This window comes from Vitis vinifera, chromosome 12 (genome assembly GCF_030704535.1).
Source record: "Vitis vinifera cultivar Pinot Noir 40024 chromosome 12, ASM3070453v1".
NCBI lineage: Eukaryota > Viridiplantae > Streptophyta > Magnoliopsida > Vitales > Vitaceae > Vitis > Vitis vinifera.
Genome location: NC_081816.1, coordinates 21,549,301 through 21,566,838, shown reverse-complemented (window position 1 = coordinate 21,566,838; position 17,538 = coordinate 21,549,301). Strand labels below are relative to the sequence as shown.

General features: G+C 32.5%; 3 protein-coding genes across 6 annotated transcripts; all 3 read left to right on the top strand.

Moving 5' to 3' along the window:
• The first annotated feature begins 1,349 nt into the window (after window positions 1–1,349).
• On the top strand, window positions 1,350–3,463 carry LOC104877388 (pentatricopeptide repeat-containing protein At2g45350, chloroplastic-like). Its single transcript, XM_059741283.1, has one exon. It carries the CDS (start codon window positions 2,201–2,203, stop codon window positions 3,236–3,238), a length of 1,038 nt encoding a protein of 345 aa, XP_059597266.1. The 5' UTR covers window positions 1,350–2,200; the 3' UTR covers window positions 3,239–3,463.
• Window positions 3,464–3,562: 99 nt separating this feature from the next.
• Window positions 3,563–6,183, top strand: LOC100244045 (sugar transporter ERD6-like 5). 4 transcript variants are annotated; one of them, XM_019223262.2, is made up of 10 exons: window positions 3,563–4,185; window positions 4,293–4,373; window positions 4,475–4,559; window positions 4,654–4,697; window positions 4,826–4,888; window positions 4,969–5,028; window positions 5,136–5,189; window positions 5,522–5,581; window positions 5,698–5,812; window positions 5,926–6,183. In XM_019223262.2, the coding sequence occupies exons 1-10, from the start codon at window positions 4,021–4,023 to the stop codon at window positions 6,051–6,053; spliced, it is 855 nt and encodes a 284-aa protein (XP_019078807.1). In that variant the 5' UTR covers window positions 3,563–4,020; the 3' UTR covers window positions 6,054–6,183. The 4 variants fall into 4 exon arrangements, with proteins under 4 accessions (XP_019078807.1, XP_019078809.1, XP_019078806.1 ...); XM_019223264.2 differs by having other exon boundaries at window positions 5,903–6,183; XM_019223261.2 differs by having other exon boundaries at window positions 5,698–6,183.
• Window positions 6,184–12,487: 6,304 nt separating this feature from the next.
• LOC100854551 (sugar transporter ERD6-like 5) lies at window positions 12,488–16,769 on the top strand. The gene is given in 10 exon segments (XM_059741369.1): window positions 12,488–13,401; window positions 13,476–14,169; window positions 14,257–14,341; window positions 14,435–14,456; window positions 14,458–14,476; window positions 14,599–14,661; window positions 14,742–14,801; window positions 15,302–15,376; window positions 15,503–15,579; window positions 15,723–16,769. Coding segments are annotated over 9 exon segments (636 nt in total). The 5' UTR covers window positions 12,488–13,401; window positions 13,476–14,067; the 3' UTR covers window positions 15,856–16,769.
• The last annotated feature ends 769 nt before the right edge of the window (window positions 16,770–17,538 follow it).

The following is a 17,538-nucleotide window of genomic DNA, read 5'->3' as shown; positions in this document are numbered from 1 at the left end:
TAAAACTAATACGAACTCAATTTTTGTCCAAATTGAATGAATGGAACCAAACTAAACCATATCCAACCAATGTTAAATTGTAGTAATTTGGATCGATAAATAATAAATTGTTATATTTAATTCCGATTTTATTAAAACCGATCAAGGTAATTCAATTCTCGATTGGGTAGAAATCAAACTAACCGGAAATTGAAATCAAGTTATAAGTATTTGATTTCAAATTTCACATAAACTGATTCTATTTATATATTATTGACTATTGTTGTTAAGTTATGTTATTTTGTATATTGGAGTCTATTTAATAGTGATTTTATAAAGTATTTTTAACGTAAAAAGTTTTTTTTTTTCAAATTAAGAGTGTGTTTAACAATATTTCTACTCAAAGTGTTTATTTTTTTTAAAAAAAAAATTAAGGTGTTTTCTAAATTTTGCCAAACACCTAATTTTTTTTTCTTTCAAAAACACTTTTTAAACTAAAAAAGACTTCCTAAAATCTCTATCAAACATACTAAGAATGCGTTCGATGGTGATTTAAAGAATTGTTTCTAGCATTTATAACACTTTAAATTTTTCATCATTCAAGAATTTAAAATGTGAGAAATAGTTCATACAATCACTGTCAAATGCACTCTAAAAGCCTGTTTGGCAGTGATTGTAGGAAACATTTTTAACCCTTCTAACTCTTGAAAGATAAAAATTTTCAAGTATTAGAAATGTTATAAAACACTATAAAGTTTTTAACAAAATTTAAGAAATACTTAAAAAAAAATGAAAAATCACTTATAATGTTTATTTGAGAAATATTTGAGAGGTGATTACATTACAAATACTTAAAAAAAAAAAACTTTCATTAAAAACTCTTTGAATAAAAACATTGTCAAACCCAAAGAACAGTTTGACAATGATTGTAAAAAATATTTTTAATCTAAAAAATGGTTATAAAAAATGATTAGGTGTTTGATAAGATTAAAAAAACATTTTTAAAAACCTGAAAAATAATGAAAAATTGCATTTAGTATATTTTTTTTTTTTTTTTTGTGAAGCACTTGATAGACTATTACAAAGAAAAACGGTTGGAATATAAACATCGCCAAAAGCAACTCTAATTATTTGTACATTTATTTTCTTTGAAACAATGGCCTTGATATGAGTGGGGTGAAAAACATTCGGGAAAGTTAGGTATTAGGCTAGTGACGTGGAAAATATATGGTTTTGAAAACCCAAATATATAAAATATGAGATTCAACTATTAATAGGTAAAATAATATCCAAAACGTGTACTATGTCCTGTTTACTTTTCCTCTTCCCAAATTGCCCCTAAATTTCTTCATGTCATCAGCAAATTCTTCTCATGTCAATAGAACAATTTGAAACTTGAACTCATTCTCAAAGCTGAAACACAAAAGAAACCCGACCCGAGAACCAAAAGTAGGGAATCTCTCTCTCACTTCTGGTCATTTTGCCCTAACCCCGTCTCAGGAAATTCCCCATTTCTAAATTTTTCATCTTCTTCCCATAAGCCCCTTGTTGAATTTGCTCGCTACCTCTTCATGTCGCGGCATTTCGGCCGAAAATATCGAAAGCAAGACAACTCTTTTATTTGGAATGCGATAATCAAATCTTTCTCACATAAGGAAGACCCAAGAGAGGTTTTTGTTATATTTAATCTAATGCTTGAAAGTGGGGTTTGTGTAGATAAGTTCTCATTTTCACTTGTGCTTAAGGCGTGTTCGCGCTTGGGCTTGATTAAAGAAGGAATGCAAATTCATGGGTTGTTGGGGAAGATGGAAATTGGGTCGGATGTGTTTCTACAGAATTGTTTGATGTGTTTGTATTTGCGATGTGGATGTCTTGGAATTGTCCGCCAGCTGTTTGATAGAATGATGAAGAAAGACTCGGTATCTTTTAATTCGATGATTGATGGGTATGTGAAGCATGGGATGGTGAAATCAGCATGGGAGTTGTTTGATGTTATGCCAATGGAACAAAAAATTTTGATTTCTTGGAATTCAATGATCAGTGAGTATGCACGATCGGAAGAAAGGCTCAAGGTTGCTTGGGAGTTGTTTGAGGAAATGCCTAAGAAAGATTTGATTTCTTGGAACTCTATGATTAATGGGTGTGTCAAGTGTGGGAAAATGGAAAATGATCACCACTTGTTTAATCGGATGCCAAAAAGAGTGTGGTCAGTTGAGCCAATATGGTAAATGGGCATGCAAAATTAGGTGAAATTGATATTGCCAGAGGTTTGTTTGTTGAAATGCCAGAGATGGATGTGATTTCTTGCAATGCAATGATGGCTAGATATGTTCAAAATGGGTATCTTATGGAATCATTAAAAAATTTTCATGATATGCTAAGCAAGGAGTTATTTCTTGATAATGCCACTTTGTTGATCACTCTTTCTGCAATTGCCCAATTAGGACACTTTGATGAAGGGGTAGCACTACATTGCTATATAGAAGACAATGGATTTTCTTTGAGTGAAAAACTTGGCGTTGCCCTCATAGACACGTATGCCAAGTGTGGTAGCATTGACAATGCTTTGTCAGTATTTGAGGATATAGATAATAAAAGTATTGATCATTGGAATGCTATACTTAGTGGTTTGGCTATTCATGGCTTGGGCGAAGTGGCTTTTGAATTGTTCATGGAGATGGAGAAACTTTTTGTAAAACCAAATGATATCACATTCATTGGAGTGTTAAATGCTTGTAACCATGCTGGCTTGGTGAAGGAAGGTCTGATGTGTTTTGAGCTTATGAAAAGAGTTGACAAAGTGGAGCCAAAACTCCAACATTATGTATGCATGGTTGACATCCTAGGCCAAGCAGGCCATGTGGAAGAAACCAAGAAATTTGTAGAAAAAATGTCCATTGAGCCAAATGATGTGGTTTGGAGGACCTTGCTTAGTGCTTGTAGGAATCATGAAAACTTCACAATTGGAGAACCAGTAGCTAAGCATTTAATTAGTGTGGATTCTTATAATCTAAGTTCTTATGTGCTCCTGTCTAACATATATGCTGGTTTTGGCATATGGAATGATGTTCACCGAATTAGGATGATGATGAAACAAAGGGATCTAAAGAAAATTCCAGGTTGCAGTCAGATTGAACTTGAGGGGAATGTTCACAAGTTCTTTGTTAGAGATAAATCCCATCCTCAGGTTAGAGAGATCTATTCCATGTTGGACAGTTTGTCTACACTCAATTCAGAGGTTGGCTATTGTAAACATTAGTGTTGAGTTGGGCACTGATGATCAGAAGTTGACAAGTCATCGGCGGATTAAAATTAAAATGTCTTATTGTGGCCAGTGGTAGATGGACAATCCAATTTACCAACTCAGCAAGCTACCATCTTCATAATGTATCTATACTTTGATTGCATTGAGATACAAATCAGTGTCTGATTCAAAGAAAAATGTAAGTATCTTATTATTATAATATATTTTTTTGTGCTAAAATTTTCTTTAGTGATATTAAGTACTCTCACAAAAAAAAAAATAATAATAATAAATAAATAAAAATTCTTTAACTATCTTCTTGTTGGTGATATCAAGTGCTCTCAGCTGAATTATAGGTTATGTTGAATATAATGTATTTATAGTGTACAATCTTTCTTTCCTATCTTAATATAGGTCACATATATGGTAGTTAGTTCAACCTAACCTTGTATATATATTTCTCTATTGTAAGAAGTTATGAATATGAATGAGAATTAAGGTTTTCTCTCTCTCTCTCTCTCTTTTTCAACATGGTATCAGAGTTAAGGGAGAAAACTTTATTCTTTCTGGTTTACCCGTGTAATTAATTCTGGGAATCCGTTTAGTGACCGTGTTTCATTCCAATCACATTTTCCATCTCCCAAAGTTTTCCGATCAGCCATATCGTGATCAGAAAACCCTCATCACCGTCAACATTTTTTCGGCGATATTTTTCGGAGACTTTTTTTTCTGACGATATTTTCCGACACCGACCACATCATCAAGAGCACCCGATAACCATTTTGTAAATTAAATGAATGATGCAAAGGAAAAAATCAAGCATCCTAAACAAAATAGGACAACCTAATGATTGGAGTAAATGTCTACAGGCAAAGACTGGGAGAGAGAAAGAGTTGGAAGTTGCTTTACAGAGGCTCAGGGGAGAGAACACAGACATTTCTCAAGAGTTAGCTGAAATCAAAGTAGCATTTAAATTCTTGTGTTCATTAATGAAAATTTGTTGTGTTGTTGACATTGCCATTATTATTGGTTTGAACATGAAATAAGATGGTTTCACTTGTTTTTTCAGGACTATACAGAAATCTGTCAACGACTCTCAGAAGATAGAATTCTAGACTTGTTTCAGTGGAAATATGCTCATTCACTTGTAGTGAGTGTCTCAAATTAATACTTGGCATGTTTCTTTCTCATGGTTTTCCTGATTCTTTGTTTTTTTTTTTTTCATTTTACATATAATTGCAATATGTTCAGGTTGGGGTTGGGTTGATGTTGCTGCAACAACTTGCAGGGTCCGTTGCCATTCCTAGTTATGCAGATTCCATATTTGAATCAGCTGGTAATCAAGGCTTTTCATTGTCTCTTTATATTATGTATTAGGGTATAAAAAGGAACAAAGACGAATGGAAATATGAATTTGAGGTTTATGACAGATTTTTCAAGTACATTCGGGACAACAGCAACTGCTATTATCCAGGTTTCACTCTTATTCAAGTGTACTTTGATTTGGAAATCTGCTTCATGCTCTTTCTTTCTTTTTCCTTTTTTTTTCTCTTTTTATTTTGTTTTTTCATTCTTTAAAGAAATGTAGACATTCTTTATCAGATTCCAGTAGTTGTTATTGGTGTACTCTTAGCCGATAGATCTGGAAGACGGCCACTGCTAATTGTAAGGACCAGGAGGAATCTGTTTTTAAGCTTGTGACTAGTTGATCAGCAAGTTTGTAGTTATTTTACCAATGTTTGTAGGTTTCTGCAGCTGGAATGTGCTTGAGTTGCTTGATTATAGGAATATCATTCTTATTACAGGTCTTTTCTAAATACAAATTTAAACACTTCTATGTTTTCTTTTCTTTCCAGTTTTCCTCTTCATTTATTTAGATGACCATTTCTGAAAGACCTGATTTTACAAGCAGGATCTTCACAAGTGGAAGGAGCTCACTCCTATTATGGTTCTTATTGGCATGGTGGTAAGGCAACATAGCATAGAAATAAATGTTTATCTAAAATTGTCCTCGTTTTTGTTTTTTCTTTCTTCTTTACTTGGGTTTGTCCATCCACTAGGATGGAAGTCCAGAGGGTATCATGTCTAAGTTATGAGCTTATTAGAGTTTGGAAGGTCTTTATGTGAGGCTCTTTATTCTCCATAATCTTCTTATAGTTGAAACCACCATTACATTAGCGAATGGATAGTTGCAATATATGAGCGAAACTGAATTCTTTTCACTTTCATTTCAATCCTTCATTGGTTACGAGGATCATCCCTTGGTAATTTTGTTTGTCTCTGCTGATCTACAATCAGGCATATTTGGCATGGTACTCACTAGGCTTCAGAGGACTACCATGGGTTATCATTTCAGAGGTAGAGAACTTTGTTGGACAGGAATTCTACATTATTTAGTAGAAATTTAGAACTATAACATTGCACTACGGCTGATATTGCTTGCATATTTTTACTAATTAGAGCTTCTATTTCAGATATATCCAGTAAACATAAAGGGTTCAGCTGGAAGTCTAGTGACTTTCATTCTCTGGTCCTCTTCTACTATTGTTGTGTATGTTTTTAACTTCATCTTTGAATGGAACTCAGCAGGTGATACCTTTCTCTACCTCTCTCTTATGTCTCTCCTTACATGTATATATATAGGCTTGTGTTCATGTGTATTTTTATTTATAAAAACAGGTATTTTCATTAAACCATTTCAGGAACATTCTTCATATTCTCAGTCTTTAGTGCTGCAACTGTTCTATTCACCATAAAACTCGTACCAGAAACCAAGGGGCGAACGCTAGAAGAAATACAAGCATCTATGACCCATTTTCTGCAGCACTAACATAAACTTATTGTGCTACATAAGTATTGGAATTAAGAATTTTCTCTGAACATTAATTTGTTAATCTGGTGGTGCGAAGTTGGGTACTTTTGGTCATCCTAGCATAATAAATAGTTTGTTATGGATCTTATACCATCTGGTTCACATATTTTCATGTCAAGTTAGACGGATGCTTATTGGAATTTATCTATAATGAGGATGAAATGCTCTATATTGGGGCTGGCGTTTCTACATTGAGAGGATATGGAGTTATGTCATATTCCATGCTTGCGACATATTAATTAACATTTCATTGGCAGTCATCCCCCTTCAGTTGAAAGGTTTGGAGGGAATCCATACTATGAAATGCACAACTGCTAAACTAAGCTACTAGTTATCATGATTGATTTGCTTAATGGCAACAAAATATTGTAAAGTTATAATGAATCAAATTATATTTAAGAAACTATATTAGAGGAATACAATTGATAAATCCGAATGAGTAAATCCGCAATACATGCTTAAATCTACCAAACATGTTTCATACAATAAATTCTAATTTAGAAAATAAAAAATTTCTAAATTGAAATACAAAATTTGCACAAAAAAGGCCAATAATAATATACTGCCTGCTTGATACATAATATGATTTGAAAGCTATAGAAAGCACATAACCCATTTTAGCTATTGAAACCAACAACAACCAACAAAAATAAAAATAAAAATAAAAAAAGCATTAAAAAATTCAAAAAAAAAAAATACTAAGAGAGTGTTAGTTTTTTAGCTTTTTGCTTAACTAAATTTGTTTTCAAACTTTAAATTGTTTGTTTTTCTACTTTTTTAAAACTTATTATAAAATTTTTGCTGAATAAAAAAAAAGTTATAATATTTAACTTTTTCTAAATAGAATAAGTAATATGTTGGTTTTTCTTTACTTTTTAATATTTAATAGAAATAAAATATTACAAAAACAAACAATCTAATATTTAACACTATTAAACATTATTTAGTTTTAAGTTATATTTAAAATTAAGAAAAAACAAACAAACAAACACAACCTAATTAATAGCCTAATTAAAGGTTTCCCCATTTGAAATTTTTTCAAAAAACGAAAATAAATTAGATGTGTCCTTACAATCCTTTCTTACTACCCTCTCCTCAACAATTGAGGCAACCCCACGACCGAGTTGATGTTATTTATTCCTCACATCATCTTCAACAACAAAACAAACCAGGGTGCTAAATTTTCCAAGGTTGAGTCTTTATGGACTTGCAAGGAAGGTTTGTGGTGCTTGATAGAGTGTAGTTGATTGAAGCAACAACAATTATTGATATGAAGAAGAGAAGAGACCACTAATGCTTCCCTTGGAGCACTTCCTAAACAGTCTTGTTCCATAGGAGTGCTGGTGCTAGGGTATCAAAAGAAAGGTGCAATGTGGAGAGGCAAAAAAAGCTTTTATGCTTAAAGGCTTTTTATAAATCATTCTACTTTAATCTTGTAACTTTTTAAAAGAGCATTTTGTGTTATATTTATAATTTTTAATGTTTTATAGTGTCATCTTCTTAATAATGACACCATAAATATAAAAATAGTATCCCCTAAATACCCCAAATAAAGATATTTTATGTGATGTGTAATCACCTTTTTGAATTTTAATCCCTATGTTGTCATTACTTTGATTGCAATACCATAAATAGTGACCACATAATTTGTTTTTGTATTAGTGGAATAATGAATTTTTATTAAAAATAAATAATAATAATAATAATAATAATAATAATAATAATAATAATAATATAAAAGTAATCATTGAAGTGGCTCTCAAAAACTCATAAATTAGATAATGCGAGCTATTTGAGCTAGGGACTTTACCATAGGATTCATCTTCTTCGAAACACGAGTCTTAGTGTCTTCTAAAGATAAATTTCATCTACAAGTAATACGAAACCTAGTTTATGAAAAACGTGCAAAATATTTTTTTTTTTTGTTATGGATTCTCCATAAAAACATTAAACAATGCATTATAAAACCCTATATAAGTAACTGAATATAGAACTAAACTTTTTTTAGAGACACAGAACTTAGTGTCATGTGAAGGAATCAGGAAGTAAAAGCCTGTTGAAATAATAATTTCAGAAGAACAATTAAAGAATATTTTGGTAATGGTGGAAGAAAACTTGTTGCAAGTCGAGAGAATATTAATTGGACAAGTAACAAGAGGAACATAAGAAGCAAATTGAAGTATTCTCGAGGCGGTAGCTACGACAAGAGCCTTAAAATAGACGTCGATTCCCATCAAATTTGTGGACCCCTAATCTTCCATCTAGCCACCTGGACCCATCAAAGACACATGAGAACAACCAAGACTATCGGTACACCTAAACAAGATTTTATATCCAAGCAGTCACTTCCACCACTAAGTGACTCAAATTCATATTCAAGCAATAACCCAGGGACAATATTACACAAACCATCTTGCACATCTTGGATCACCAGTTGATTAATAGATTGATCGAGATGATCAAACATGTAGTATAATGATGATCAAACATAGTTGCAACACCATTTGCTTCTTGGATTCTGAGACAGGAGGCTCCACAACATTTTTTGATGCCAAAATTCAATATGTACTATGGCAGGAGAGGCCCCTTCGACCAACTCATGCACTTTAGACATGTAATAACAGTTGAAAGTGGTAATGATGCTTTATTATGCAAAGCATTCTCGTCTGGCCAGCAAAGACTGACTTAAAGGGAAATACTCACAAAGGCAAAATGCCCACAGAGGTGAAATGACTATGGAGGAAAAATGTGTAAAAGGAAATAATCAAGTATATATATCTTAAAGGAAATATTAAAGGAGATACACAAATTTGAGCACATAAAGAGTAGGAACACACTTCCATCAAGGATATACACAAAATCAAACACATAAAGGGTAGGAATACACTCCCATCAATATTTTTTAAAATCTAGAGAAATAAGATATTAACAATATTTGATTCTCTTAATTTTAGTGTGTGTGTGTGTATTATTTTGTTAAAAATATTCTTTATTTCTTTTTATAACTCACTTATATTTTTGTATGATGTTTCATAGGAAGTGATTGAAATTAAAACTTTCATTACCAAAATACACCAAACTTTGCATGGTATTAAAGCTAGAAACTTGTAAGCCAAAATATGTCTCTTCTTAATCCTTTTCCTTTTTCCCAAACAAAGAATGTAACCTTAGTATTTGGTCATTTCACCAATGATCCAATTTCATATCTATCAAGTTAAGGAACACTAATTTCCTATTATGGTGAAACCAAATCACTCCCTTAGTTCATTGCCTTGATGTTCTTCATTATCTCTTAATAAAACAACTTATAAATTTACAGTAAAAAGGATTGAGTCTCATTTTCTATGTACAAGAGTTAAGTAGAAATCATAGTCTCTTGAAAAATATTTAAGAGACTTCAAAAATATATATGATAATCTTGGCACAACAAAAATGCCATTTTTAGATTGAGACAAAGTTTTTTTATTTGTTCATAGGTTAGGACAAAGTTACAACAATTTTAACTTGCTATACTTACTAAACCATCTTATCTTTCCTTTAACTACTTTATGCTAGCTCTTCAAGGATATAAAAAATCGATCAATGCCTAAAAGGAGGAGAGAATGTTCCTAAAGCATGCACAAGTTTTCTTTGGACAACGAGGTCTTTGTTGAAATGGTTGAAGGGGCAAAGGAAATTTCAACTCGAATGGAAGAGGATTTGCATCTCCTAGGAGCTATAATGGGAACCATAATCCTCAAAGAAGTGACAACATTCCAAATGGTTAAATAACAACACAACTCAACCAAAAGAAAGATATAAACAACAATATCCTACTAGCTCAAATAATGGTATTGAAGTAACTTATCGAATATGTGGAAAGCCAAATCATCTTGCTATCAACTGTTGGTATAGGTTTGATTACAAGATCTTGTTACTCTTACCATGAATGACTCAACTCAAAAGATCAATCATTTATTTTTTTTATTACAGTTCTACCTCACATATGGTAAAACAATGTAGATAAACTTTCTCATGTCTCTACCCCAATCACTACCACTATATCCAACATGCTTAAAATTGTTAAAAGGTGAAAAATATAAACCATAATCAAATGTACCTTTGATGTAGCAAAAAATTTGTTTGCCAATCTTCATGTGAATCATTGTTGATGCTTCCATAAAAAGAACTTATAAGTCCAACTCCAAAAAGAATGTCTAGTCTTGTACAAGTCAAAGAGCATAAGTTTCAAACTAAGCTTTTGTATTGTGTTAGAGTCTCCTTTTCTTCTTCATATCTTGACAATTTAACTCCACATTCTATTGGTATGTTCACCAGATTACACATTCATTTCAAACTTCTTGAGAATTTCTTTGGTATAACCTTCTTGAGAAATAAAATATCATTTTTGGTTTGTTTCACTTCTATGGCAAGATAGTATGACATGAAACTAATGTTGATCATCTCAATCTCACAAGGCATTACTTCTTTGAACTCATTAAATATGGTTAGATTGTTCACAATGAAGATCAAGTCATCCACATACAAGCACACAAATAATATATCACATTTTTCATTCAACTTTATGTAGAGAGCATGCTTATGAGAGCAATAAAGTTATAATCTTGAAAGAGAATAGGGTTGAAAGAGAAATACAAAAAATTAGAAAAAGAAAGATAATATTGGGGAAAATTAAAAACTTTATTGTCTTCAACTACTCTCTTATTTAAATATTACATAATTTCATATTTATAGATCTCACATTTAACTAAATGGAAGCTCGGAATAATAACGTATAGAAATCATCCAAGACTACTAAAAAATAGAAACTAAAATAACAACACAAAAACAATATTCTGATTGACTTTTAGAGACTAATTCTAACATTTAAAAAGTTTTTAAATCAAGTTTAACTTTCTCACATTTATTGATTTTTTGTTTTTTTTTTTTTTTAATCTCACTTTGCAATACTCAGTTTTTAGTTCAATATTGACACTAGGAGCAACAATAAGTGGTGTAATAAGTGGGAGGACAACTGATCTTATGGGTCCGAGAGGTGTAGGTTTTATGACCCTTCAATCACCTCTAGGTCTACATGAAGTAATTGTTCAATGCCAGAAGGCTTACCAACCTTTCGGTTCATGTTAATTTTGATTGTTCTTGTAAACAAGCAATGTGGTTGTCAGAAATATATATTCTGCTTCATAGGGTGGCTTGCAATAGCATTTGCGCCAAAGTTTCTTATCTTTTATTTCTCTAATTCACTTCCCGTTCAATTGATTGCTTAGAAGAATAATCTATCCTTCAAATGGTAGTCTCATTTTGAACAACTAAGAACAAACCAGGGACATTGACGGGTGTTGTCAGATCTAGTGAACTAGAAGAATGATTTTATTGAACATTAAGAACATCCTCTGATATATTTTACATCAAAATTTTATCTGTTGAAGTCACATGTTTAGGCTCCATTTCACTCATTTTTACTTTAAATGATGTCTGAAATAGAAAACTGAAGATTACTGTCAAAAAAAGTTTGATTCTCCTTTGAATCTGATTGCTTCCTGTCAATGCATATTGAATAGTAATGCATTCTGAATTTTCATAAGATAAATGGATCATCAAAAAGTTTACTAATTATACTTTCCTGTCTAAACCAAGTCGACTAATATAGACATTTTTTGTGGATGGCTAATATGAAATTGCACTGCTTGTTGGAAGGACTATTGGTGGCTTGACTTGGGAAGATTGATAAATGGATTTGGAGTTGGAATTATTTCTTATATGGTAATTGCACCAAAGTTTGCAGTGTGTATTTACTTTATCCATCCTCGTCTGTAACAATATTCAACATTCCTAATATCAAACAGGTACTAATTACTACTCAAAAAGTGCATTTTTATAAGCTTAAACTTAATTGTACTAAGCACTTTTGAGTAGTAGTTAGACCTTTATATCCCATTTGGCATGTTAAGAACCTAGCAAATGTTACTAACCAATTTCTGATAAGTTTTAGTGTTTTTGGCAGCTTTTTTACCACTGAAACAGGTCAAGATTGAGGGAGAGTTGTGTGCAAGCTTTGGCAAGGCAAGTTGAAGATCAATCACATGAAGAATCCAAGCTTTGGAGCACTTCAAAACCCCTTGCCAAACTTGAAAAGGGGTTGGCTAAGCTATCAGTAGTAAGATGGAGGAAAACAAAGCATTTTGCAAGGCAAAAACATCAATTTCGCAAGGTGTGCCAAAATTTGGTAGGGTGTGCCAAAATTTGGCAAGGTGTGCCAAACTTTCACAAGGTGTGTGCTTTATGCGCACTGACCTTCGAGATTTTTCTCCAGAATTGTAATTTTTCCTTTTTACTCCTTTTGTAATAGATAAAAGACATTAGGGTTTGTTTAGGAACTATAAATAGGGGTTGGAAAACCTCTCAGAGGATATTATGTTATGTTTTAGATTTTTGGAAAGACGAGTTTTTCTCTGCGTTTCCTTCTCATTTTCTCTTCACATTCTCTCTAGCCAAACACCCTATGAGGATGATTTCTCAGGGGATGAGTGGCTAAGTTTCACGTTTCTTGGAGTGATGGAAGCTAGGTAAAAGACCCGGATGCAAAGGTGGGAGTTTTCCTTGCTTTAAATGAAGGTAGTTGTGTATCATTAATGGTTTGTATTTCAAGTTTAGAATCACCTTGAATGCCCAATACTTGGTAAGCTTTTAGGATTCTATGGATGCTTATTGCTAGATCCATGGATGTCCATTAGTTATCAAGTACGAGCCATTGGAAGGTGGTTCAAGATGAGGGTCTTTAGTGTTTGAAGCCATTAATGGGAAGCAACTACCATTTTTCAAGAACCCTTTGGATCAAAACTTATTTACTAAATACAAATCCGATTCGGGAGATAATCGTCCTTTATGTTATTGTCCCTAATGCGATGAGAAGATCCAGAATTTCCCACTTTGCAACAGGAACCTGATCCTAGTAACCTATAGCTCCAATAGACTTTCTCTTTATAGTAACTTCAGTTGTTTATGTTTGCTTAACTTAAAATCAACCTTTCCAATCAATCTTATTTTCATTTAAAAACTAATTTTCGAAAAAAGGAAATCACCATTTATTCTTTCATTAATGTTAAGTGTACAAAGAAACTCATCCATGTGGACGATCCTAGAGCCACTATACTATAGTAGTTTTGTCTTTGCTACCCTAGTATAAGGTGTTGTAGATTTTATAAATGTTTTGATAAACACCCAACTGGGCACAAATCAGGTACCCATATACATATCGGAAATCACACCCAAGAATATTAGAGGAGGATTTGCATCAGCCCATACGGTAAAACGTAAACATTATAGACTTCGACTAAAAAACCAATGAAGTGTTTAACTATATATTGTTAAACTTTACAGTTGGTGTTATGTTACGGCTTTTCTAGACATTTCTCTTGGGAACTGTTCTCCGCATTTATTTAATTCAAGGGTAGATTAAAAGGTAATTATCTTTCATTTCGTTTTCAAGAACTGCTCCATGTATATTACATATTATTGGTATATTCTTCATTCCAGAGTCCCCTAGATGACTAGTGAGCCCAATTCAAATTTTTTAGAGGTTCTTAATTTACATGGTTTTAGAGTATAGTACAAACAAAAAATTGAATCAATCTTAGTTAATTTTCTATGTCTTTTCGTGGATAATATTTTTATCCAAAATCATGTCAAGCTGAGTGCAAGAGGAAATTTAAGCAGATCACCATTTTGTAAATTAAATGAATGATGCAAAGCAAAAGGCAAGCATCCAAATGATTTGTGCAATTATCTGCAGGCAAAGACTGGGTGAGAAAAAGAGTTGGAAGCTGCTTTACAGAGGCTAAGGAGAAAGAACACAGATATTTCTCAAGAGTCAGCTGAAATCAAAGTAGCATTTTATATTCTTATGCTCATGAATGAATGTTTGTTGTGTGGTTGATATTGCCATTATTATTTGTTTGGAACAAGAAATGAGATGGCTTCCTTCTTTTTTGTGGACTATGCAGAAATCTGTCAACAGCAATCAGAAGCTAGAATTCTAGACTTGTTTCAGCTGAAATATGCTCATTCACTTATAGTTAGTGTCACAAATTAATCATTGGCATGTTTCTTTCACATGGTTTGCCTGATTTTTTCTTTTTACATATAATTTCATTATGTTCAGGTTGGGATTGGGTTGATATTGCTGCAACAACTTGTAGGGTCCAGTGCAATTTCTAGTTATGCATGTTCCATCTTTGAATCAGCTGGTAAGGAAGGATCTTCATTTTCACTTTATATTATTTATAGGGGATCAAAAAGAATAATGATGAATGGAGATATGACTTTGGGGTTTATGACAGATTTTTCAAGTACATTCGGGACGAGCAATTGCTATCATCCAGGTTTTACCCTTATTTAATTGTAATTTGATTTGGAAATCTGCTTCATGCTCTTTCTTTCTTTTTTTTTTATCATTTTTTTTTTCTTTTCATTATTTAAAAGAAATGTAAACATTCCTCTGCAGATTCCAGCAGTTGTCCTTGGTCGACTCTTAGCAGATAGATCTGGAAGAAGACCACTTCTAATGGTTAGGATGAGGAGGAATTTGTTTTTAAGTTCATGATTAATTGATCAGCAAGTTTGCAATTATTTTATCAATTTATGCAGGTTTCTGCTGGTGGAATGTGCTTGAGGTTCTTGATTGTAGGATTGTCATTCTTATTACAGGTCTCTTCCAAATCCAAATTTAAACAGTTCTATGTTTTCTTTCTTTCCAGTTTTCTTCTTCATTTATTTAGATGACCATTAATGAAAAACCTGAGTTTTACAAGCATGACCTTCACAAGTGGAAGGATGGTGCTTATTGGCATAGTGGTAATGCAACATAACATAAAGAGAAATGTTCATCTAAATTTTGTCCTCTTTTTTTTGTTATTTGGGTTTGCCCAACCATTAAGATGAGAGTTCTCGGAGGGTATCATGTCTCATAAGTTGTGAGCTTATTGAATTTGGAATGTCCTTGTCTGGGGCTCTTTATTCTCCATAATCTTCTTATGGTTGAAACCCATTGCATTAGCCAATGGGTAGTGGCTTATATGGCCGAAACTGAATTCTTGTTTTACTTTCATTTGTATCATTCCTAGTTTAGAAGGATCAGTCTTTGGATTATTTTTTATTTTTTTGTTAGTTATAGCCTTTACATATTAGTAAATATTGTTTGTTCTCAGCTGATCTACAATCAGGCATATTTATCATTTTACTCATTAAGCTTGAGAGGACTACCATGGCTTATCATTTCAGAGGTAGTGTGAACTTTGTTGGGCAAGAATTCTACATCATTTAGTAGAAATTTGTATTAATAGAAGTATAACATTACACCAAGGTTCGTATTGATGGCATATGTCTACTGATGAGAGCTTCTATTTCAGATATATCCGATAAACATAAAGGGCTCAGCTGGAAGCCTAGTAACATTCGTTGTCTGGTTCTCTTCTACGGTTACTATGTATTGTTTTAACTTCATATTTGAATGAAACTTTCTCTACCTCTCTCTATCTCTCTCTCTCTCTTTCTCTATATATATATAAAGGCTTGTGTTCATGTTTATTTTTGTTTATAAACATAAATACTTTGGTTAAACCATTTCAGGAACATTCTTCTTATTCTTGATCTTCAGCGGTGCAACTATTCTATTCACGGCAAAATTGGTTCCAGAAACCAAGGGGCGGACGCTAGAAGAAATACAAGCATCCATGACCCAGTTTCCGCAGCACTAAATTAATGAACTTACCGTGCTACACGGGAATAAGTATTGGAATGAAATATCTGCTCTGAACATTTGTTAATTTGGTAATGTGAAGTTGGGTACCTTTGGTCATCCTAGCATAATAAATAGTTAGCCATGAATCTTCTACCATCTAGATCATATATTTGCATGCCATGTTAGATGGACACGATGGATAACAAATCATATTTTTGTTCTTGTTGGAATTGAAATACAACGAGAATGACAGTGAATTGGGTATTAAAAACTTTTCCAACTAATCAACCAATAACAAAAACAATGAGAAAATGAGTAAAGCAATAATAATTGAAGAGATTGAGAGAAGATATATGCAGAGTAGTTTATAGTGGTTTGGTACCCTACCTACATCCACTCTCCTCAAGTTTCTAACCGAGTGAGTATTGTTTCACTATCTCCAAGACATTGGAAGCCAATCTTTCACTTTGATTTCTTAAATTCTAATTAACTTTCACAATCCTAGAACAAGTTTAACATAATACAAGGGAAAGTTAGGATGGATTTGAAGGTCCACTAAGGGAATTTGTAAGTGGGAAATCAATATACTTTGAAGAAGAGTTTTGAATGTGAGAAATAATATTTTTTTTCAATTGAATATATACAATTGTTCTCTTGTAAATAAATACTCTAAAACCCTTCAATTTATAAGTTTCTAACTCTAGAAGCCAAAATGCCATAAAAATATCAAGACTGATTAGACACCAATTTGATCGATTAACTATTCATTAGCCATTAAGTGCTTTGCATGTGATTTTTAGGGTTTCTAAGCTCAATCGAAGGTGTGAATGATCGTTGGCTGGTTCTCAACTTGTCGAGGTTATGTCTTAATTGGTGTCACCCCAACTTTTGCAAGAGAGAGAAAATAAGGAGCACCATTATTCGACCCTTGACTAGTCAAGCCCAACCAGTTGAGGTAGTTACCAATCGATTCAACTAGTGCCTAACCTTCTCAACCAATTGCACAATAAAGTACTTAAACCGACTCAACTTGAGGTTTGAAACTTCTAGTAACTTGTGTAAATCTTCTTAAAACCTTATAGAATAAGTTTAGAAAGAATTTGGCTCAATTTTTTTAATTAAAACAAGGATTCATCCACTTCCTTGATAAAAAAATAAAAATAAATAAAAAAGATGTTTTAAGCTTAAGGAAAAATGAAAAATAAACTTTTAAGTGCATGAAAAATAATTTAAACCTAGTACATCAAAACAATGTCATGTTACAAATTGTCCTAGGCCACTTCAAGTCTATTAAGAGTTTCAACACATCATGGTATTGACTTTCTTCCTCGAATACTTGAGCTTTCTTTAGATTTTCACAATCAAAACTAAAAACTTGATTTAAATCATTAGTAACCTTAACGTTATTTTGTAATAATCAAAACCTAATTAGAATAGCTCTTAGGCTAACACTCTAGATTAGGCGACCTGGTGTATCTACATGGAGAGAATCTAGAGTAATGCCATATATATCCTATACTTATGATATATTATGTAACATTACACTGGAAATCATCCCCCTTCAATTGTGATTTTTTTAGGGTATTCAAACTATGAAATGCACAATGGGCTGACTATTTTGGAAAGTAAACACTAGTTTTTCAAAAGTTCCTAAAAATTAAATTTGTTTTGGTTTCTAAAATTTTTCTCATTTTTGGGTCTCAA

What these genes read in the sequence shown, in the direction of transcription:
- LOC104877388 (XM_059741283.1), top strand. Translation starts at nt 2,201, where the DNA reads ATGGTAAATGGGCATGCAAAATTAGGTGAAATTGATATTGCCAGAGGT.
- LOC100244045 (XM_019223261.2), top strand. Translation starts at nt 4,021, where the DNA reads ATGATGCAAAGGAAAAAATCAAGCATCCTAAACAAAATAGGACAACCT. An exon ending in TTCCATATTTGAATCAGCTG is followed by an intron (nt 4,560 to 4,653) that starts GTAATCAAGGCT and finishes GGTTTATGACAG; the next exon opens with ATTTTTCAAGTACATTCGGG. An exon ending in CAGCAACTGCTATTATCCAG is followed by an intron (nt 4,698 to 4,825) that starts GTTTCACTCTTA and finishes ATTCTTTATCAG; the next exon opens with ATTCCAGTAGTTGTTATTGG.